The 22,222-nt window shown below is 51.9% G+C and overlaps 1 protein-coding gene across 2 annotated transcripts; it reads left to right on the forward strand.

Annotated features, from left to right (window-relative positions):
* Positions 1-1,753: 1,753 nt before the first annotated feature.
* Positions 1,754-20,732, forward strand: DNAI2 (dynein axonemal intermediate chain 2). 2 transcript variants are annotated; one of them, XM_034790445.1, is made up of 14 exons: positions 1,754-1,833; positions 2,775-2,965; positions 4,496-4,657; positions 4,811-4,932; positions 6,032-6,174; positions 8,044-8,157; positions 10,515-10,654; positions 10,967-11,089; positions 16,015-16,238; positions 16,733-16,868; positions 17,455-17,601; positions 18,733-18,957; positions 19,778-19,822; positions 20,608-20,732. In XM_034790445.1, exons 2-14 carry the CDS (start codon positions 2,783-2,785, stop codon positions 20,614-20,616), a joined length of 1,773 nt encoding a protein of 590 aa, XP_034646336.1. In that variant the 5' UTR covers positions 1,754-1,833; positions 2,775-2,782; the 3' UTR covers positions 20,617-20,732. The 2 variants fall into 2 exon arrangements, with proteins under 2 accessions (XP_034646336.1, XP_034646337.1); XM_034790446.1 differs by having other exon boundaries at positions 1,765-1,833; positions 2,778-2,965.
* Positions 20,733-22,222: the final 1,490 nt, after the last annotated feature.

Genomic DNA, 22,222 nt, shown 5'->3' on the forward strand with positions numbered 1-22,222 from the left:
CATAAAAATTCTTATTCCAGCAAAACTTTTTTTTAGTATTGGAACTCTGGATATTTTGGTTATTGATATAAATGTCCAGTTCCTCCATGAATTTTGCTAAATTGTTGGCTTCACTACCCTGTGTCAGTGAGTTCCACAGTCTAACTATGCATTATTGATTGCCAAGCTGCCGCTTATGGAGAAAGGAAATCAGATGTTAACATCTGATCATTGCTGACCTGGGACAGCTTTGTACAGGTGGTCACCTGTGGGAAGGTTCTATATCCCGTTAGTACAGTACAATTTTGAATAACAGGATTAAAACAATTTGACAAAATAGTCAGGGGTGGGGGAATTTCAGCTCTTTCCCACGCACCCCAAAAAAGGGGGCCATGGCAAATTGTAGGCAATGCACATTCCTCCTTTAGCTGTTAAAAGCGATTTTAGCCACAGCCATGGTGTCAGGTGAATTGACTGTGCTGTCTTAAGGGTTGCAGTAGAGTTCAGCATTCTCCATCTTCCTCCTCTGGTATCCCAGGATTCTTTCAGTGACTCATGCTTTTACTGAATGGTTTCCAATGCCATCTAGTTTTCACATTGAGCTCTCCTTATTATGTATTCTGCTCCATCTCTCCCCGCTCCTTGCAGTAGTGTCTGGAAATAAGCTGGGGGTAGATAATGGCTGTTTTGATAGCGAATGGAACTGCTTATAACTGTTGGCAGCACATGGCTGTTGCGTCACTCAGCGCTGTAATAAATCATTAATATAATGTGTAAAAAGTAGCTGCTTTTCCCTCTGACTTTTTGTAAAGCCCCTCATCTATGCACTGAACAGCTGGCTGGGATGAGATCTAGTCCCTGTGGTGGGCTTGGGCTGAAAGCTGTTCACGTCAATCAAAACTTCCTCAGAGTAGTGGTGGGGGTTTTTTCCCCTAGGCCGCCAGTGAGTTTTAAATTTTGGCTGCCGTTTAATGGATGAAAATAATGGTCCGTGTGCACCAACGTGCAGCCCGTTTTCTTTCAGCTCCTAGCTTCCTAAGGTAGGAGTCATGACCTGGTCCAAGGGCGTGTGATCATCATTCTGTAGGGCTAGATGGGAGGAGCCCTGACCATCCCTTTTTCTGATGTAAATTGGGATTGTGCTCTGGGACAGATGGAGCCGCTACTCTGCCGCTGTATCTCAGTCCAAACGTGTAACATCCCCTACTGTTCCAGCCCCGGGCCTCCATGCAGTCCTAACGCACTCCGGCCTGAGCTGCCTCTATCCTCTTCCACCCCCAGCTTTGGCCGAGCGCGTCCGTCCACCCTCCCGCCTGCCGTGCCGCGGCTCGTCGGAGCAGCCGTCGGGGCCCCCGCCCCTCCCCGCGTAGTGCGGGCCAGTAACCAGGCTGGGGGCCAGGTGGGGCTGCCGGAGCCGCTGCATCCCAGGGCAGCACCGAGCCTCTTCGCGGGCTGGTCCCACCAACTCTTCCCGGCCTGCAAAGGCCTCGTGCCGGGGGCCAGCCCACGCCGCGTGTTCCCCAAGGCAGGCCCAGGGCGCGAGGCCAGGCCGGGTGGGGCCTGCGGGGACAGGGGCCTAGGCCATGGTGATGGGGGAGTAGCACGGGGGGGGGGGGATTGGGGAATGGGCCAGGCCCCTTCTTCTCTTCCTCCCCCCACGCCCTGCTCCCTCCTGTAACAGCCTTGCTCTGCCCCTCCCCTCCCCTCCCCTCCCCCCCCAAGATGGCGGCGGCTCCCGGCCCGTCACGTGATTGATTGCTCCGCTTCCAGTCCCTGCCGGCGTTGCTGGGCAACGGGGACACGCTGCCCGCGGCTGCAGAGAGCCGGGCCCGGAGCGGATCTGCCCCCCGCCGGGTAAGGGAGGGAGGGGCCCCGCGGCACCGCCCCCCCCCCCCGTCAGCCCTGCCCCCCTTTCTCCGACCCAGCGCTGCTGCCCCCTGCCTTGGGGCGCCCCTCGTGCAGCGCCTGGCACAGCGGGCACCCGCAGGCCCCATGCACTAGGGCTCTGCTGGGGCAGTGCATGGGCCGAGGGCGCAGAGCGGGGCCGGCAGCCGGGACTCCTGGGTTCGCTCTGCTAGGAGCCGTGTGTGGGGCCGAGGGCGCAGAGCGGGGCCGGCAGGCGGGACTCCTGGGTTCGCTCTGCTAGGAGCCGTGTGTGGGGCTGAGGGCGTAGAGGTTTGTACTGCTTTAACTGTATTGGTTTGAAATTGTATCCTTAAAGAGGTCTGACCCTCTAGCATGGACACAGTTCTACCAGCATAAAGGTGCTTGCCTCAGTTTATTCCTGTAAACACTCGTGTAATAATGATTAGAGGAATAAGCTCTACCAGCGTAAGGCACCTTTATACTCCTATAACTGCGTCCACGCTAGGGGTGTATGGTTTTAACAATAAAAAACCCACCACCTCCCAACTGAAATAGTTAAATGGGGGGGAAACCGTGTAGACCAGGGGTTGCTCTTTAAAGGCCAAGGCCCCCATCTCATGACTGTGCAATCATAGGTCAAAGGAAATGGTGGGAAAGCCTGTTGCATGCTAGATCCATGTAAGGATGTAGGGATACACTTACAAAACAGAGCGATAGAAATCAGAGAGGCAAGACCCACTGGATCATCCAGTCCAGGATTGTTCCCTAATTTAAACTCTCTCATCATTTCTAAACACAGAGTGTAATCCCTTGCGGTAGGGACTACATCTTTCTGTGTCCCCCATAGAGCATCTGTTGTGCAACACAGCAGTAAAATGGCAAGTTTGAAGCAGTGCAAAGGTGCAACGTTTCCTTCTCCCTTGCCTCAGCAGGCACCATGGAGATCGTCTATGTGTATGTGAAGAAGCGCAGCGAGTTTGGCCGACAATGCAACTTCTCCGACCGGCCGGCTGAGACCAACGTGGACATCCAGCCAGACCCGAGCCAAGCCACAAACTTCATCGAGAGGGATCCCATTGATGCTGCAATACAGTGTGCCAGTGATATGTCAGAGCATGAGGTACAGTTGGAGCAAACAGAGCTCTCTTTTAATGAATACTTGCTTGCAAGGCTCCCTCTGACAGGATAAGAGGGGTGTGTTGCTGAGGTGGTTGCAAAATTGGGTATGCTCCACAATGCAAGGTGCCCGTAGTCAGTGATAAACTGGAGATCTTCTGGGACCCCGTTTGTAGGAGGAGGATATAGGTATTAAGATCTCCTCTGGAAGAAATACAGTGGTGCTGCTGGTGTAATAATGGTACAGTATTCAGATAAGTTTGCAATGATATTATCTCCGGGTTCTCACCCATCCCAAAATTCACAAGATGGAGGTAATGTTTTCATTGCTGTCTCCTGCAGGACAGTTAAGAGCTCGGAGTTTGTCTAGTGGTTAAAGCAGGAGACAGGGTTCTATTGGTTCTGATTCGCTGTGTGACCTTGGCAGCTCTAAGATGCTAAGACATAAAGTGGATTTGATCTTAGCTACCTCACAGGAAAGCAGGTGTGAGGCTCCGTGGATGTTTGTAGCATGGCTTGAGATCCTCCGAGGAGAACCACTGCCATAGCAGGAAAGAGACTAGTGTGTTGCAAACCTGGAATTCCATGAAAAAAGGGGGCGGTTGGGGGGTTCTCACTTCTCTGCAGTCAGTGATGGTAAATAAAGAAAACGATTCATGAATGATTTCTTAAGAGCTCCCAGAGTCGGACTGATCCTTTGCAAAGCCAATCTGCTCCGCTTGGGTAAGATGTGAGAAGCTACTTTGGGTTTGAACAGTGGAGAAGTAGCCAATAATTCTTCATTCCAACGCTGGCCCCTGTTTGCAATCATGTCGTTGGAAACCCCTTTTCCTGTGTGGGGAGTAATAAAAGTAACAACTTTGTTAATCCCATTTGTTAACATTCCCAGATGAACTCTGTGCCTCCCTTGTAATTTGCCCAGTATACACAATAAGGGATTGCTCAGTTATAAGGTGTAACGCTACATGATCCCCAATGCACTCCAGTAGATGGAAGTTGAGTGAGAGCACTACGGACATTTGGTGAAGTGATTGTCCATAATTCCATTGTTAGCCACAAAGGGGATTACAAGTTCAACACTTGGTTATGGCCAGAAAAGTGACTGTAATGCTGGCAGCTTCTCCCCATCTGCGTGAGTGTGTGTTCAAGTCAGATCTGCTGATGGCACTGATGAAAATAGTGTTTACTCCCCTTTGCCGTGCAGGAGCAGTGCAGCCGGAGAGGAGTGTGCAGGGTTCCAGTCTGCTTTGTGCATCAGCAACGGAACAGCCTGTTCTATTCTGACTGCCGGCTCTTTAGTCTTGGCGATGCCATAAGAACCAGAGAGAAGAGGGCTGAGTTTTGAGAACCCAGGTGGAGTTTGCAGCACTGACAAAGCCGGGGAAATCTTGATTGGTAGTCTGAGCACTGGCTGGATTGGAATCAGCGAGGGAGTAAATGCTAGATCGCACAAAGTCAGCTCACAGAGCAGCTTTAAAAACCAAGCCCATCAGCTTTGTATCTTGCTTCTCTCTCTCTTTGTGTAACACTTCAGGTCAACACGGAGAGATTTGAGATGGAAAATGAGGGGGTTAACCACTTGGAAGGAGGGTGGCCAAAAGACGTCAACCCGCTGGAGATGGAGCAGACCATTCGCTTCCGGAAGAAAGTGGAGAAAGATGAGAACTATGTCAACACCATCATACAGCTCGGCAGTGTAAGGCCACTGTCCCATCCCTTCCTCCCCCTCTGCCTGTCTGCGTGTGTTACAGCTCCCTTTCCCATCATGCTCTGCTTGCTGCCTGTCCTCCCAAGACCGTAGCTTTCCCAAATGTCACATCACAGCTTATTTGCATGGCTTGCTTCACAGCTGATGGAGCACTGCATCAAACAGAACAATGCGATCAATATCTACGAGGAGTACTTTGACGAGGAGGAGACAGCAGACGTAGCAGATGAGCCTCCGTCTGCAAAAACCATCAATGTCTTCAGGTATTGGCAGCCAGGAGGTGCTACGCTGTGCTCTACGCATTCGCTGTTCTGGTCCAGTCCATACTGACCACTGGGCCAGCTGAGGCGGCTACTCCAGTTAAGCCTGCGCTGTTAAGATGCATCTGCTGACAGGAGCAGGCGTAACTGAAGCAGCAGGTCCTAGCCGCAGTCCATCTCAACCAGAATGAACTGCAGGACGTCCCAGCTATTTGAATGGAAGCTCTAGGTATAGCCTTTCTCCTGATAGAGACACTCTCTGCACTCGGACCAACCCTGTCAATTTCATCCTTGGAGAGGAATATATAAATATAGATGCTCCTTTAGGTATTTCCAAATAATTCTTCTGGGGGTGGCAATTACTACAAGAGTTTAATGCCCCGCCTCACTCTGGTTATTTGTTCCGATCACTGAAAGCAGACTAGTATCAGAGGGGTAGCCGTGTTAGTCTGAATCTGTAAAAAGCAACAGAGGGTCCTGTGGCACCTTTGAGATTAACAGAAGTATTGGGAGCATACCTGCCTCTGGAGATTTCCATTACTTGCATCTGAAGAAGTGAGGTTCTTACCCACGAAAGCTTATGCTCCCAATACTTCTATTAGTCTTAAAGGTGCCACAGGACCCTCTGTTGCTGAAAGCAGACTGTTTTTCCTTCACTGTATTTTGAGCAGTAATTAACATGTCCTTCAAAAACCAGTCAAATAATGTTCATATGGGGAGGATCTAATGGACTTGGGGTATTATGGGGCTCTTCAGTGAGTATCCCAGGTTTTAATATCTTTTGTATCACACAGTGTCAAAGGAATCTTCCTTCTTTTGTTTCTCAAAGATTTTTTTCAGTGTTAGGGCCTGTGTAGTAACTTTTAAAAGTTAGATTCCGGAATGTAATTGAATTTCTATAAATTTCTAACTGGAAAGGTTTATTAGCTCATCTAGGTCTTCCTTTCACAACCCACTGCAGGATTGTTTCCTGTAATCAATACTCAAGGGTTTTAACCTGTTTTAATTGAGGTTCCCGCCACATCCCTTGGGCAACTATTGCATAGCCTGGAGCATGACAAAATTGTTAGCAAGTTAATGCTATTGTTTTATTATCAAAAAGGGATCCAAATGTAATCAAAAGGACAGCCACGCATCTCTCCTGGCACCCAGATGGAAGCAAGAAGCTGGCAGTAGCTTATTCCAGCCTGGAGTTCCAACGAAGCTCTAAAGATATGAGCTATGAGTCATACATATGGGATCTTGGTAAGAAGGAAAAATGCTAGAGTTAGTCATGCTTGCCACTAACATGGTCCTTAATGTCTATTAAGTGCTCTGAAAGTATTAACTAACTAATCCTCACAACACCCTCCGGGGAGAGTAGAGAGGAGGTTGACTCCCATTTTACACATGGGGAAATGAGAATTGGGGTTTAAGGTATCTGAACCCTGACCAAAATATGGAAAACAACCTATAAAGACCCACTCTCCGCAGGGCCGGATTTACACCTTACGTGCCACTAGGCACAGCATCTTCAGGACCCCCACTGCCTACAGCTGACCTTGGTGTTTTTCGTAAAAAATGAAATGAAAAGAAATATAAACACAGCCTCCCTGGGAAGGCACAAGACCCTCCACCACGTATGGCGATCCCAGCCTGAGCCGGGGCGCAGCCCACCTGCGCCAGGAAAGGTGCAAGAGGGGGAGGGACTGTACCTTTTTCACGGCGAGCAGTCCCCGGGTGTCTTCTGTCCCTCCCGCAGCCTGGCGCGGAAGCCGCGCTCCAGCTCTGCCCATGTAAATGAATGAGGCATTGGCCACGCCCCTCCCTCTCCCTCACTGGCATGGGGTGGAGGCAGCAGGGTGGCTGAGATTGTGAAGGGGCTGGGATGCTCCCAGCCAGCACCTTCAGCAGCCACGGCTCACAGCGCCCCCAGGCGGGCTAATTTGGATGCTCACCCTGCTCCAGCCCCACACGCTGGGCAGCCACCAACCCACACCAGGAGCCCGGCCGCCCCCAGGGGAGCTGTATGTGTTAACTTTTAACCCACTTTTAACTTTTAGGCGCCCCTAGAACACCGGCGCCCCCAGTGCCTAATTGGAAATCCGGCCCTTACTCTCTGGCTTCCCAGGATAGAGCCCTTCTCACTTTTCCCAATGAGCTCAGTTACGTTTTCCAGACACGCTGGATTGTTGAAGTAACTTAATTGCCCATTCTGTTAAAAAACAAGAAGCAACAGAAGCCCTGGGTTGGGAAAATCGTCTTGCTGCGGAACTTCCCAGGTGGATAGAACTTCAGTGCAGTGGGGACGGGACGGGGGTGTGAGAGATGTGGACGTTAGAAGCAGGACTCAGTCTACCACTGAAAAACAAAAGGATGGCAAGCAAACGGGGCAGTGGCAGTGGAGTGTGAGGAATGGACACCTCTTCCTCCTGCCATCCTTTCACATGTGACTAGACCTTTCACAGCCACAGGGGGCTGCAACCCCAATCTGACAGATAAGGGAGCTGGATACCTTCCTTCTTCTCCCAGCTGTCTGTCTAGTGACTTGCATTCCCAGCAGCTCGGAGCTTCTCGGTAATGGTCCCATCTGCTTTTTTTTCCCCTTTAGAAGCAAGGTGCTAAATGGGAGAAGAGTCCTGCAGAATGGAGGCAGAAAGCGAGCACTCAGTGCAACACTCCTCCTCTTTCTGCCCCAAGACATGGCATGGCTAATAGTCTGTTTTGGGGGGAGACGATGAGGTGCATTTTTATCTGAGACAGAGAGAGGAATTGCTGGTCTATTTCAGGCCCAGAACTGGAAGTCAGGACTCCTGGGTTCTCTTCCTGACTGCTGTGATACCTTGGGCAAGTCATTTCCTCTCTCTACCTCCGCCTGTACAACGGAGAGAATACTTGTAAAGTGATTTCAGGTGAAGAGTGTTGCAGAGGTGCTAGACAGAGATTACTCCAGAGGAGTACATTGTAGTAATGGTTTCTACCCTGCCTCTCGCTAGCATTGATGCTGGGCAGACATGGGTGCTGGAGGTCACTGGCTAGTGTCCAGCATTCCTGAGCTGAATTAGTTGGAAATGTTGTTTTCCTTCTGGGCTTCACTCAAACTTGGCTTTTCTCTGTTTTGTCCCTTCCCGATAGAAAATCCCAACAGACCAGACCTGGTTCTCAGGCCATCATCCCCACTTGTGAGCCTGGAATACAACCCCAAAGACTCTCACATCCTGGTTGGAGGATGCTATAATGGACAGATCGGTAAGGGACATGGATTGTATATAAAGCAACACTACCAGGGGAACTGCTTAATTTTAATTCTGCGCTAGCCTTGCTCCAGTGCTAATCTGCACAAAGACTCCTTAGTGTCATTAGCTCCAAGGCCTGGAATACTGAATTGGAATTGGAGCCCTGGGACTGGCACGACTCATGAGATAACACACGTTCACCTGATCAGGCAGCAGGTGGTGGCCGTGCAGGCTATGTGGCTAGATAATTCACCGTGATGCACTTGTGATCCGGGGGAAGCCCATTCTGTCAGTGGCGGAGGTGGGTCGCCCTGGACAAAGAGGCTGTGTTATTTCCTAGAACACCCACTTTAAAAAAAGGTGGCCATTTCATCTGTTTATCCCTCAAAACGTGTCACGCACTTTCCAGGTGGGAAACAGACACGGATGTAGCTGGAGGAATGTTCTGAATTACTAAGTAACTCCAGTGCTAGTGAAATCAGCAGTCCCTGGGGACCAGAGGCTCATGCTTGTCCATAAAACAGGTACAGCCCAAACAGTGTCAGTAAGAGCTTCCTGTGCCCTCTACACGCACTCCCTGGCACCAGTGTGACTCAGCCCATTATGTAGAATGGGCAGGTGGGGCTCTGTGTCCATCCAGTCTGCCTGTGGGCGCTTGTCCCTTCTGCCTCTCACCTGCTGGAGACAGTGCAGGGGGGACAGGAGGGGTGTGTGTGAGAGAGATGTGGACATTAGAAGCAGAACTGTGTCCACCAACACCCATCAACATTTTATTTATTGTCAGCAGTAGCCCAGATGTATCCCATTGACATCAGTGGGGGAACCTCCCTGTCCCCGCCCCGGGATGACTCTGATCCATTGTGTTCAAATAGCTACCATCGCCAATACAAATGTTCTCTCTGGCGGTGCCCTGGGCATGTCTTTGCTAACCAGAGCGTCCTTCCCGGCGGCATGGCTGTAGATACACCGTCTCATCAAGCAGGCTAGAGTTGAGGACAGGAGGCTGTGTTGTCGAGCCCACGTGCTGTACAGAACACTGTGTATCAGGTAGCTGCTGGTGGATAGTGTTACCTGCTATTGCTTGCTTCCCCGCTGAAGTGCCTCGGGAAGTGAGCAGTGGCATTAGAAAAGCTTGGAATAATTGCCTTCATTTCATTTGGAGAATAATTTTTGTTCCCTTGTTTTAAACATTAAAAGAGGCTCCCCCTTTGCCAGATCCGTGTAAGATTCTGTTGTTTATTCAGCCACGCAAGCCTTTCAATTTAATTACGCTCATTTTTATGTTTTCGCTGCCCTTTGCAGCTGCAATCTGATCTGGCAGGGCATACATTAGAAGGGCATTATCATGCGCTCCTTAGGTGATGGAAGAGAGAGTCGATTTCACCTCATCCTTCACAGGGCTCCCCAGGCGTGCAGCTGATGGCCCAGCAGAGCACATGCTGTCACATTCAATTGTTTAATTATAACCGAGCAAGAGCAAGCGAGTGCCCCTCTGCCACGTCCGCAGAGAATCAACTTGGATGCCAAATCCTGGCCAAAGCAGGGCCGGGCAAGTCATTTACACCCAAAATGGGAGCTGCCTTTGTGCTGCACTAGAGATTCCCCTCAGCAGCATCTGTGCCTGTCTGACGCAGAAATGTGCGTCTATAACACCCACTGTTTACGTAGGACCTCCGCTGATTTGTGCTCCTGCAGAGCCGTTAGAGGGTGCATGAGTTACAGGCTGTGGAGTGGCTTGACGCCAGCCTGCTATGTGACCTTGGGGCCTGGATTTAGAAGGGCCAAGCACCCAGACCACCAGCTGGAGTAGATGGGAACTGGGGTGTTGCTGCATACATCTCTACTGGGGATAGTGGTCATCCCCTGCCTCTCCAAGGGCAGTTGGGACACTTGGACTTTCCTACACTGGAGTTTTTGGCTGCTGGCGTAGCTGCATCAGTGACTTGCTTACGCCAGCTTCAGGCTGCCCCGGGGAACCCACAGTTTAGCCGTTATTCAGCCCATCCACACTAGGAGTTGCAACAGTTTATTGGCAGCTAAAAACCCCAGTGTAGGCGAGGCCCAAATCAGTGGCTGGTTTGATGGCTCTTCTGCATGAAATGCACAACGTAAGTGCCAGGTAGTCGCAAACCCTGCTCCTTATTCCTGGCATCACTGGGGCGCTGCTGAAGTGATAGCCAAAGGAAGACAAACTCCACGTTCTCTTCATCCCGTTAGAAAGCACCGAGAGGAGAAACAACCCAGGGGAGCCAGGTGGAGCAGAACCAAAACACTGGGGGGAAATGGTTACTCGCCAGGTCCTCTCTGGGAACTGCAACCAATGGAGCGGGGCAGGGGATATGACAACTGACGGTCTCCTCCCCTTCACAGCTTACTGGGACACCAGGAAAGGAGGACAGCCGGTGGAGCTTTCCACCGTAGAATTCAGCCACAGGGACCCCGTGTATGGAATGATCTGGCTTCAATCCAAAACGGGCACAGAGTGTTTCTCCGCCTCTACCGATGGGCAGGTAAAGGCCAAGAGACAAGGCGGGCTGTGGTCTCCGCACGGCCAGCGCTTGGCATCACCAAACGGCCACATTGGACTTGGTAGCACTGACAGTCTCTGCTCCGAGGAGAGCACTCTACTGCCTCCCACCCACAGAGAGGAAGCGTGGATGTACGTGTGTCCTGCCATTGCAGGTCCAGTCATTCATGTGTTTGAGTCCAGAGCCGCTGCTACCTGATGCTGGGTAGTAAAAGTGCCAGCATCTCTATACGAGAAAGACACTCTGGGGATTATGAGAGCGAGCGGCTCTGATGTCTCCCATCCCCTCCGCCAGGTCCTGTGGTGGGATATCCGTAAGCTGACCGAGCCCACTGAGACACTGGTGATGGACATCAGCAGGAAAGGAGTCTTGGAGAATGCTTTAGGAGCCATCGCGCTGGAGTTTGAACCAACCATGGTGAGTGCCACTTGCTGTCTTTCCCATCAGAGCTCACGCTGGAGGCTTTGTCCTGTGGTAGCCATTGTTCCAAAGACCTCAGGTGTCCCATGTCACTTCCCACTCAGGCTAAGGGTGCAGTGCTCCGAGGCCAGAAGCATGGTGGGCAGGATGCAACGCTTCAGGGAAGATGTACCCAGCGGTGGAACCCTTAGGCACCGGCTTGGGTTGTGGCCAAGGGGATGGGGAGGAGGGAACGTACATGTCTGTTGTATTAATTTAGATGGAATAAATGGGCCAAAATTACTGTCTGACATTAACCAGTGTTAAGTGAGGTCTGGGGTTCGGTATACAGAGGCATTTGCTTGCTTAGTACTCTGGTAAACACTCGGTTAGGAATCCTTTTAACCTTTTATTAAAGATGCAGCAAAGAAGAGCAAACGGTAAAAACCTTTGAAGTGCTAAATGAGGCTTTCATTTTAAAACAGCCCTTGTTCCCTTTCCCTTAGCTGGAGAGTCTTTAAAGGGAAACCCCCTTGTTTGACAGGCTCTTAGATGGCATTGTCGTGGTCAAAGACACCCACGCAGTGATTTTAGTTCAAAGACTCAAGCCTGAGGCCAGTTTACTGACATACATACCAGTGCACTGGGGTGCAGTCCAAAGACTGACACACCGAGGACCGCTCGCAGGCAGGTTTTTATTTCATTAAACCGCAAGCAAAGTACAAACAGTACGTCATGAGTTAAGAAACTAGGGTTGGGGTCAGTCCCCCCCCCCCCAAATCGCGAGTTAAGAAATTAGGGTCGGGGTCAGTCCCGTCCCCCACCCCGGTCCCCCCTGGTACCTTCCTCATTAATTTCCGAGAAGTGGGTGTTTATTTGGGTAGAGGGGCGCTTGGTGGTTTTCCCCAGGGGTGGTACTTGGCACCAGTTTGGGTACATTTCTCAAGACACGTGTTATTTTCCGGGGTCTTTTGGTTAAAGATTTGGGGGGGGGGGTTTCCATGGGACGCCTAAAGAGGATCTATGATTGGCTATTTTTGCAGATAGCTGGAATCACGGAGTGGGTCACAGATCACCCAAAGGAGAAGCTGCATGAGTCAAGAAATGGCATTTAGCTAAAGTTACCTATTGCTTCACACAAGTGGTTATTCTATTTCATTAGTCATGAACATAGTTCATTAGTGCTGCTGCTGGGGCTTTTCTTCTAGTCTTTCCCTCCTTGCCCCCCCCACCCCGGTCATGACCCTGGACCGTGTTTGGCAGGGAATTGTGCAGTCTAGTCTAGTTCAGGCCCTGGCTTGGGCCCTGGCCTGTACTGCTTTGTGTAAGGGTAGTTAGCATAACAGATCTCTGTTGGAGGGTTTATTTGGGGCCTTTCAGATTCACAGCTCTGGCTATGAAAAAGAAGGCCCCCCCTGCTCTATTTCCCCACAGCATTAAAGCTGGTAATAATTGTTCTTTTGGGAGAAAAGAGAATAAGTGAGTTGAGCTGGGCTGGAGCTGGCATTGTCACTGTTGTTGTTAAAGTTCAGTCCCATTTCCTTTATTAAACAAAACATGACAGATACCCGGAAAAGGGGGCAAGAAAAGAACAGCTTCTGTCTAGGATGTTGACTCTCACTTGCAGTCTCACTGCTGGAAAAACACAGGCACAGAACATGGTCTTATCAGCCACTCCAAGTTCTGGCAAACTTTTACCAGCATGGGGCAGTTTAGGGCATTTGGTTTAGCTGCCTTTTTGGTCAGAGGCTGTCAGCAGTATTGTAAAATGTACCATCTTGGGATGGCTCAGCCAGACTCTTATTACACAGAAGGAAAGAGAGAGAGAGGAAAGAGAAGAAATAAGGCAGGGAAGGAAAAGGACACACGGAGGTGTGGGGAGAGGGAGAGACACACACACCCAGATGGTGTTTGGGATTCAGCCAGGGGAAGTGGCGGCATCAGCTGGGTCCCTCTCTCTGCCCCACTCTGGCCAGGACATTTCTCAGGATTAGAATTAAGGTGGTCCAGGGTCCCAAGAGGCGGTGGGGATGGTAGCCATGATGATGAAGCTCACTCCAGCAGACTGTTTTTCTCCCAAAGTCTTTCTTCGAGGACCCCAAAAGGCTGTAATGGGCAGAATAGCCTGTCCACTCATTATTTTGTCCACCAATTAGGCCTAGTTTCCAACGCATCAGTTGTGGTTCACTGATTTCTGGTTCCACACTTTTCTCGTTTACTCAGCATGATCTTAACACAGTCCTTGAGCTATATCTGGAGGCCTTTGTGTTTGGACTAATTCAGTCTGGCTGCCTCTGCAGCTTTCCCCATCAGCACTTGTTATTACCGGTTATTGGGACATCTTATGAACTTTCACACACTCCCGACAGCTGAGCTCACAGTTAGGGTGAGCAGGGGCTGAAGAGCGTGAGTACCAATTTCAGGGCAGACTATTAGGAACCAGGGCACGATTGTTCACCTACCAATTACCAAGTACAAACTCCTCAGGCACTATAACGGCCGTAACATGGAGTCACAGACAGTTCTCTTGGGTACGCCGATCTGCCTCACCACCCAAGTCAGCCTGCCTTTGCGATAGATGGTCCCTTACACCAAGAACTACAGCAATATTCAGGTTACTCCCAGCCCCAAAGGACCAGTCACTTACCCCAGGTCAGTTGCACCTTAGATCTCACACCAAAGACAACGCTTGTAGCCAATGCTATAATAAACTATCTAAAGATTTATTAAATCAGAAAAGGAAACCAGAGGGTTATTTACAAGGTGAAAGCAGGTCAACATAGAAACACAAATGAATTACAATCTTAAGTTGCAAAAGATAACAGAAGCTTCTATAATAAGCAAGCTCTACGTGTTGTTTAGGGCTAACTCAGTCTCCGCAGCTGGGGATCTCTTGCTTATGCTTAGAAAAACTTGCCTCCCCAGAGTCCCACGCAGCACAGAGATAATCAGTTCCTCTTCATTAGGGGTTTTATTCTCTTCTTCACCTGCTCTTTTGGTTGCAAAGCTCAGCTGATGGGTGGAGTCCGAGCCATGGCTTATCTTCATGGGGAGGACGCAGAATAACAGCAAAAGTCTTTTGTCCTCTTCCTGACGGTATGTAGGGAAATTCCAGCTGCTGCATCCCACAATAGCCCATCTGATATTGATGGACTTTTCCTGTTGGGAAGAGCATGACACCTTCTGTTGAAGGTCAACCCGTCACACTAGTTAATGTCTCTCTCCTGTCTGGTGATTGACACAGTCACTGAGGTTCACAATACAACTGCTCAAATATTACTTTACAATATGGGATGTGGATGCTATAAGTGATCTTAATGCCGGCTGCAAGTCCCAAACATTCAATAAAGTCTAAACACTAAATGCATTTGTAAAACTCTCATACCTATTTTAACAATACTAACCCCGTTGAGCCAGACAGATGCCTGCTAAGTATTTATCAGTGTTCATCTGAGACCGGGGGACCTTGGCATGAGCTCGCACCTGGCCTGCCAGCATTGCCTAGGGTACATTTGTAGGCCCAGTTAGTATGACATCTCATACGGTCCTGGCGTTGTGTAGGGTGCAGCAGGCAAACCAGGTTCTCGACACACTGGTTTATATTTCTCAAACCTGTCGATTGCCTGAGCTTCCACACCGTTTACATGCTTCATTACCATGCACCACATCTGTCTGCATTCAGAGTAACTCCACTGGCTTCCATGGAGTTACTCTGGATTTACATCAGCGGTGCTGAGAGCAGGATGTGGGCCCACATGGGTTGTGTACAAATCTGCTTGGATTTCAGAGAGAGGCTGGCCAGTGCCAGAAAGCATCTCGAATGCTGCAGGTGGTAATCTCTGCGCACAGCATGGATTTCCTTCATGGAACCAGCACTTAACAAGCCAGGAATTTATTTATTTTCTCCTGATCTTGGCCTGCAACTAAAGGTCTCAGTTAGAAGACTGGGGTGATAATGGCGTGAGATTGTTGTTTGTTGCTAAATAGAGTATTTGCAGCATACACAGGGCTCTTCCCTGGGCAGCCTGCTGGGTTCTCCATTAGTAAGTGTAAATTATCCAGTGTTGTGTTTTGGCTTCCCTTTCCCTGCTATCCCTGCAGTTGGTTGCTGTCAGAGACAGGAAAAACCAGATGGAGACTCTAAGGGATCTCTGATCTCCAGAGCCAGCAGGGGTCTAGCCATGATAAGCATCTTTATCTCTGTGGTGCAAGCCAAGCAGTGCTGTAGTCGTTGAGAATGTGCGTCGAGCCGGTGGGGGGCTGCAGTTGATAAGTATCCTGCTCTGTGTGCACAGACACTGGGATGGTTACAAAGCGATGAGGCCAGCAGTGGCTAGAGTTGGGGGGCTGCTTTGACACTGGCTCTGCGGAACAAACCTCAACCACATGGAAGTGCCTTTGCTTTAAGTGTAGCCCTGAAGACAGAGGAGCCGAGCTGTCTATGACCATGTAGGGCTGGGGAAGGCCTGTTGGATGAGACTCCATCTCTCCAGCAAGGCATCAAGAAATGTAACCTCAGTTTACACACACAGTACATGAAGCGTAGGCAAAAACAATAGCTGGTGCATGTCCAGGGAAATGCCAGAATTCTAGGCAGTCACTTGATCTTCAGCGGATTCCACGCTACTTTTGCCAGCTTCAGGAAGCCGGAGTTGGGCTTGTTCCTAGAACAGTGGATCTCGCCAACAGCGCTCTAGTTAATAGTACACTTGCCAGTTTTCAATGCCGGGTTCACTTTTCCTCTTGATGCACGTTGGAAGAAAGTTTGCCCGCATAACTCCTACGGGCATTACTTGGATCCAACTACACCCTCGCCCTCCACTCATCTAGAGGAAAACAAACCCCCTTGCTAGGACCTGCCCTTCATGTGGGAGATCCTCTCCTGCTGGAAGAGCATCCCCACACCCAGTGACAGTTGCGTTCCACTGTGTTTCCAACCACAGCCGACCAAGTTCATGGTGGGGACGGAACAAGGCGTGGTGATCACCTGTAACCGCAAGGCCAAGACACCTGCGGAAAAGATAGTTGGCACATACAGTGGGCACCATGGCCCCATCTACGCCCTGGCAAGGAACCCTTTCTTCCCCAAGAATTTCCTGACAGTCGGGGACTGGACTGCTCGGATCTGGTCTGAGGACAGCAAGGAATCATCCATCATGTGGACCAAGTAGGCGATGGGTTTTATTTTGCACTTACTGTTTCTGTCCCTGATTTATAGGCACAGGATGGGGTTTCAGAAGCATCTCAGTGACAGAGGAGCACAATTCTCAGTTAATTTTAATGGCACTTCAGTGCTGAATCACTGGGCTTTGGAAATCCTGCCTGCGGCCCCTGCGAGTGGTGGTGGCAGGAAATTGTTCCTCCCTCAACAATTAGGTTTCTTTAGATTTCCCCCTGCAGAGCCACGTAGTGAAGATAGAAGCAGAACAGGAGTGAAGGGACCTGGGTTCCCTCTGTGTCCAGTTGTATGTCCCAGCCCCCGTATATGTCAGAGGCAGCTGCCTAGCGTATCTAGCACAGCAGTGCATGGCGTGTTAAAGCTACGCACTCAGGGAATGTTATGTGGCACTTACTCCAATGTAGCATAGCTCTTTCACATGGATTCTTCAGCACCAAATGGTGTGAATGAGTTGTTCTGAGAGCTGCTGGATTTGTTGGCAGGTACCACATGGCTTACCTAACAGACGGGTGCTGGAGCACCATCCGGCCAGCTGTCTTCTTCACAACCAAAATGGACGGGACCCTTGATGTCTGGGACTTCCTCTTCAAACAGAACAACCCCTCCCTCAGCGTGAAGGTTGGGTCAGAAACACGTCTTCTTTTACCTTTGTGTCTCCTCCTCGCCCGCTGGGTGGGAGCTGCGGGGATCTGAACCATTGCAGGGATGTGGTAGGTGCTTCGCAGACCTCTCCCAAGGCCGGTGGAAGGCTGCACCCCGGCAATGATTTGAGTTGCCTGTGTTGAGCTCTGCAGCAGGAGTGAGTTAGCAAACGCATCCTGGCCAGCCCGGCCGTGGAGGAAATCAAGTAGTCAGCATAAGCTCTGGTGCATACACGGGCACTCACCAGTGTCTCACTGTTTGGGCAACCCAAACCTGTAGGAAAGAAATGTTCCCGCCAAGCTTTTGCTATGTCCGTGTCTCCAATGTGTCCATCATCGTAGTGGCATTCCCGTCTGCAGGAGCCAGGCCTCCCTCCTCCCCCGTTTAGGCCCCGTCACACGTATGTGATAACATCTTTTAAAATCATTTGCAGCGAGTATTAATGACTAGTGCCTGAGGCGCTTGTGTCAGTCAGTCCTGACGTGCCGAGCCTGCCCTGATACAGGTGCCCTGACTCTCTGGTGATGGGCAGTAAACTCCCCAACTGGTCCTTCCTCCCCAGGTCTGTGACGAGCCTCTCTTCAGCCTGCGTCTGCAGGACAACGGGCGTTTCATTGGCTGCGGTTCTAAGCTGGGCACCGTGACCCTGCTGGAGGTCTCTTCCGGGCTCTGTACCCTGCAGAGGAACGAGAAGAACCTGGCCACGGCGGTGAGTGTCTCGTGTTGCAACTGGCAGCGTGGGCCTGGCTGCGCTCGCTGCCGCAGGTGAGCTCGGGGTCTGCTTTGAACCCGGACGCTTCCAGTCTCCCTCATAACGTTTGCCAATAGAAACTGGCGTGATGCAAGCGGTTGGCATGGATTGTCGTTAGCGGTTTGGGAGTACGGCTCTGGGGCACCCAGATTATCGATACACAGAAGCTGTCCTGTTTAACTTCAATTGGATTTAAACCAGATTTAGTTAAACCAGTGCAAAGCCCTGTGTGGATGCACTTATATCTGTTTGTCTGGTTCCGTGGGTTTCACTTTGCCCCCAGGCGTAGCTAACCTAGGTAAGAGCATCCACACACAACGTTGCACCAGTTTAACTAAAATGGGTTTCAAATCAAACCTGCTGTTAAACCAGTGCAGCGTTGAGTGTAGTCCAGGCTTCCCACAGGGTCTCTCTGGCAATAGGACAGTGCAGTGTCAGGAGGGGTACAGAGGTAGGCTATCCTGGGCCCATGCCCAAAAAGGGGGGCATTCTGGTGGCATTCCAGGTCTCACTAACACCAGGGACATGGACCCCTGCGTTCTCCAGCCTTCCGCCTCTGCGCTGTGCGGGGCTGGTGCTCTCCACTCCCCTGGCGTGTGGAGGAGTTTTAAGTCAAAGACTCACCCCTGGTGGCAGACACCAGGGGAAACACTTGGGTTCCTAAGTAAGTGACCTGATTTCTCCAGGGTGCTGAGCACCCCCAGCCGCTGTGGCAGCTCCTCGGCGCGGCCCGTGGAGTAGGGTTAGGTGCCGAGCTTTAAGCCCTGGGGCACCCTAATCCGACAGGATGTAACTGCGTCACAGCGGGGGCCAAAGCGCCAGAGACCCCACTCGCAGGGACTCCCCGCCCCGTGCTGTGTGAAGGAGACTTGTGGCTGATCCCTGGAGGGAGGGGGATTGCAGGCATGCTGAGGGCATGGCTAATGTGTGCACAGAGCAGCGGGGCCTGCTGTGGGGCAGGAGGGGCTAACGGCATGGGTTCCTAGGGGCTCTGCTTCAGTTCAGGAGCCAGGATTCCTCCCCACATCCCTGTCGCTGGGGGCCCAGGTCCCCGAGCCCTAGCCCTCTCCTGCCCCCTGTGCCTCTCAGATGTTTGAGCGAGAGACAAAGCGAGAGAAGATCCTGGAGGCCCGGCACCGGGAGATGCGTCTGAAGGAGCGCACCAAGGCCGAGGGCAAGGAGGAGGATGTGAAGGTGGAGACGGAGGAGGAGAAGCCTGAGGAGCAGCTGGCCAGAGTCCAGAAGGAGTTCTTCGAGATCATCGAAGCAGAGATCAGGAGGAAGGAGCGGGCAGCCAAGCTGTCGAGAGCCCAGGTAGCACAGAGACCAGGTCTGCCAAAGGGATGGGGTGTGGCTCTCTGACCGTGGTGCTGCATCCTGGAACTGGGGGCTAGGAGGCCAGTAGATAAGCTCGGGATAGGCGGGGGAAGGACGCACCACATCACGTGCTGTGAGGAGACCACATGGAAGTGCAGCTCTGCTCTGCTAGGTCCCTGTGATGAGGGACTTGCTGATTCCAAATCAGGTGGACTCAGTTAAAAGTCAGAAGTGATTTCCCTACCTACCAGTCCTGCCATGTGTCTTAGTCCTGGGACATTTATATCAGCTGTCAAGCTACAGGATTCCTGCCTGAGAACATGGCAGGGCAGGGAGAGCCCAAGGATCACACCGCTGTTGCAGGCTAATGGTCTGTTTGCCTTTGCTTTCATTTCATTGCAGGGGACCCTTAGCTGTGTCCTGTAGGTTTGCTGGATGTGAGCCTGGCACTGCATGGTTCACACCATTGTCACTGAATGTCTGCAGTTATTCACTAAACCCTCCAGTACTGGCTTCCCCCCCTGAAAGTACAGGCTGTTGGACAGAATCAACTGCACTCCTATGGAGAAGCTGATTTCTGACTGGCTGCACTGTCCCATTTCCCAGTGTGCTGCCCGTTCTGGGGAGCTCTGCCGGGCTGGCACAGATTCCACAGGAACGGGGGGCTGATTTTTATACCGTTTCTAAGTATTCACTGATAAAAGGCCAAAGCCGCAGAGCTGGGCAGGGAGCCTGTTTCAGAGAGAAAGAGGGTCGGTAAGAGCAGGTTTTCCATGCCTGGGGACTTGGAACGCAACAATCTCCCCGTTCCTTTCAGGAGAAGGAAATTACAGATGAAAACGAGGACGAGGACCCTTACAAGGTCAGATTACACCCCAGGGTACCCCCTTTCCCTACCGTAGACTGATTCCCCCGTTTCTACCCCCCCAGACTCCTGAAAAGCCCCCACACTGCACCCTGTAGCGTTTTTCGGTGCTCCTCTTCTGAGCACCCCAGCTTGCCAGTCACACGCCAATCCCCATGTGACATTCACACAGGGGCCAAAATTAGGGGCACCCCTGTCCCAGCCGTACAAAACCTCACGCTGCAGCACAGCTGGGGAACGCGAGTCCGTCTCGCCTGCGCCGCAAGAGGGAACCGGGTACCTGGGTCCCTCACAAGGCAGTGCCCAGAGTGCAGCTGGAGCCCTGGGTGCTGTGGGAAAGGAGGGGTTTGAAAGGTGTGTATTCTCAGGGGGAGGAGCCCGTCTTCCTCCTTCCGACCAGCCCCACTCGGGATATGCTGTGGGGCCGGTCCCCTTCCTTAGGATACCAGGCAGGTTTGGCCAATCCTTTATTCTCAGCCGCTGCTTCTGTCCCTATGAACTTCCCCTCTCCCCTTGCACGTGAGCAGCTAACACTACCTCTCCGTGCAGCCAGCCCCCTCTAAGGCGGCCCCCATCCCATCCCTTCAGTCAGCTGCCGTGGGGCCGGTGCAGTGCTCGGACCCCGGCGTGCTGCGTGATGACGCAGCATAGCCAGTGGAGCCAGAAAGAGGAAGCGTGAGCCCCCTTCCCCTGGCTGGCAGGGCATTGGGATGCTGTCTATGGGAAGAGACTCTGGGCCCCAGGAGATCCTCCTTGGCCTAACCCCTGTTCTCTGTCCGCAGGAGAAGTGAGCCTGGCGTGTGGATCGCACAGTCGCACTTCATTTATTCTCGTACCAGTGCAGGTCCTTTCCCCTTTGGATATTTTCTACAAGAGAGACTGGATTAATAAACTGCAGCATTTTTAAGCCATGTCTGGTTGGGTCCAACAGACGTCAGGGTGGCGGGATCTGTATGTTACAATCCGCTTTGCGTCCTGGACTGATGGAAGAGGCGGGCAGCCATTCCCCGGGCGCCGCTGTCTGCTTAGAGACCGTGCTGCCTCCCCTACGCAGACCCGCAGCAGCAGCCGCTGGAGGTCTGTGCCGTGTTCTGTTCCGCCTGCTCTCCTTCACCCACCTGCCCACAGGAGCAGGGGACGTTCCCCTTCCCCTCAATAACCAGGTGGTTTTACGACATGACAAAAGGCCAAACAGTCCTGGTCAAACACTTGGCTCCTCTCCTTGTCCCACCATACACCTGGCAGCCACTGCGCCAGCTCGCCAGGCCTAGCGATCCCAGCTGGGGCGGCCTGTCTAGTCTGTCGAGGTTCCCCTGGGACACTCATCCCAGCGGGATCTGCCTCTGTCGTGGAACTGATTGGCTGGTTCCAAAGCCGCAGGCACACTCACCACTCTCCTGCTGACAGCAAAGGGGCCAGGCGCTGGAATACTCCCCGGGGAGGGGTACGAGGATGCACCGCGTGTGTGTGTTTGGCTGCAGGCGTGCATGTGACCCGGAGAAGCGGGGACTGAGTGCCTGTGTAGCAGCAGCGGGAAGATGATCATGGCAGAAGCAAAGCCCCCTTGTATAAATACAGGTGCACTGCTTCGGGAATGTGCACACCTGGCTAGAAACTTCAGGCAGGGATGGGGAGATTGCTGCACATTCGTGGCTGTAACTTCAGTCTGCTCCGGGCAGGAGCTTTCTCCTCCTGAAGCTGCTACTCCGCGGTGAGAGCTCTGAGCTGCGGAGCTTCCGTGCATTGCCCTGCGGAAAGGCCTTTCCAGTGTCTTGCAGTTGGGAAAGTGAAAGCAGCTCTCCGGGCCGCTCACCCAGCGTTTTTGTACAGAGCCCCTTCTCCATGTGGCCTCTCAGGCAGGTCAGTGTAGTCACCCCCTTTGTACAGATGGGGAAACTGAGGCACGGAGCGAGGGAGTGACTCACCCAGAGCCAGGAATAGAACCCAGGAGTCCTGACTGCATCCGGTAGAGCAGACTCTGTCCCTCAGTAGCCCTGCCCCCTAGCTCCTCCCCCCTCCTGCCCCACGCCTGTTCCCATGTTGTTATTGCTGCTATTGATTCTCTGTGTCACCGTAGTCCCCAGGTGGCCCAGTCGTGGAGCAGGGGCCCAGTGCGCTGGGCACTGTACAAACACAGAACAGGTACGCGTACCCTGGACGTACGCCAGAGGTCTGCTGGGGGGACATCAACTCCTCTAGAGATTTGCCTAGTTTTACAACAGGCGACATTAAAAGCACTAGCGAAGTCAGAACAAACTACAATGTCATACAGACCGTGACTTGTTTGTACTGCTCTATGTCCTACACGCTGCAGTGGAAGGACAGTATTTCTATTCCACTGGATTTATTTTATAATTCTGTGGTAAAAAGGAGAAAGTCCGCGATTTGTCAGTAAGT

The sequence above is a fragment of the Trachemys scripta genome, chromosome 14 (genome assembly GCF_013100865.1).
Source record: "Trachemys scripta elegans isolate TJP31775 chromosome 14, CAS_Tse_1.0, whole genome shotgun sequence".
Taxonomy (NCBI): domain Eukaryota; kingdom Metazoa; phylum Chordata; order Testudines; family Emydidae; genus Trachemys; species Trachemys scripta.

What these genes read in the sequence shown, in the direction of transcription:
- DNAI2 (XM_034790445.1), top strand. Translation starts at nt 2,783, where the DNA reads ATGGAGATCGTCTATGTGTATGTGAAGAAGCGCAGCGAGTTTGGCCGA. An exon ending in ACCCCTCCCTCAGCGTGAAG is followed by an intron (nt 16,869 to 17,454) that starts GTTGGGTCAGAA and finishes CTTCCTCCCCAG; the next exon opens with GTCTGTGACGAGCCTCTCTT. An exon ending in AGAAGAACCTGGCCACGGCG is followed by an intron (nt 17,602 to 18,732) that starts GTGAGTGTCTCG and finishes TGTGCCTCTCAG; the next exon opens with ATGTTTGAGCGAGAGACAAA.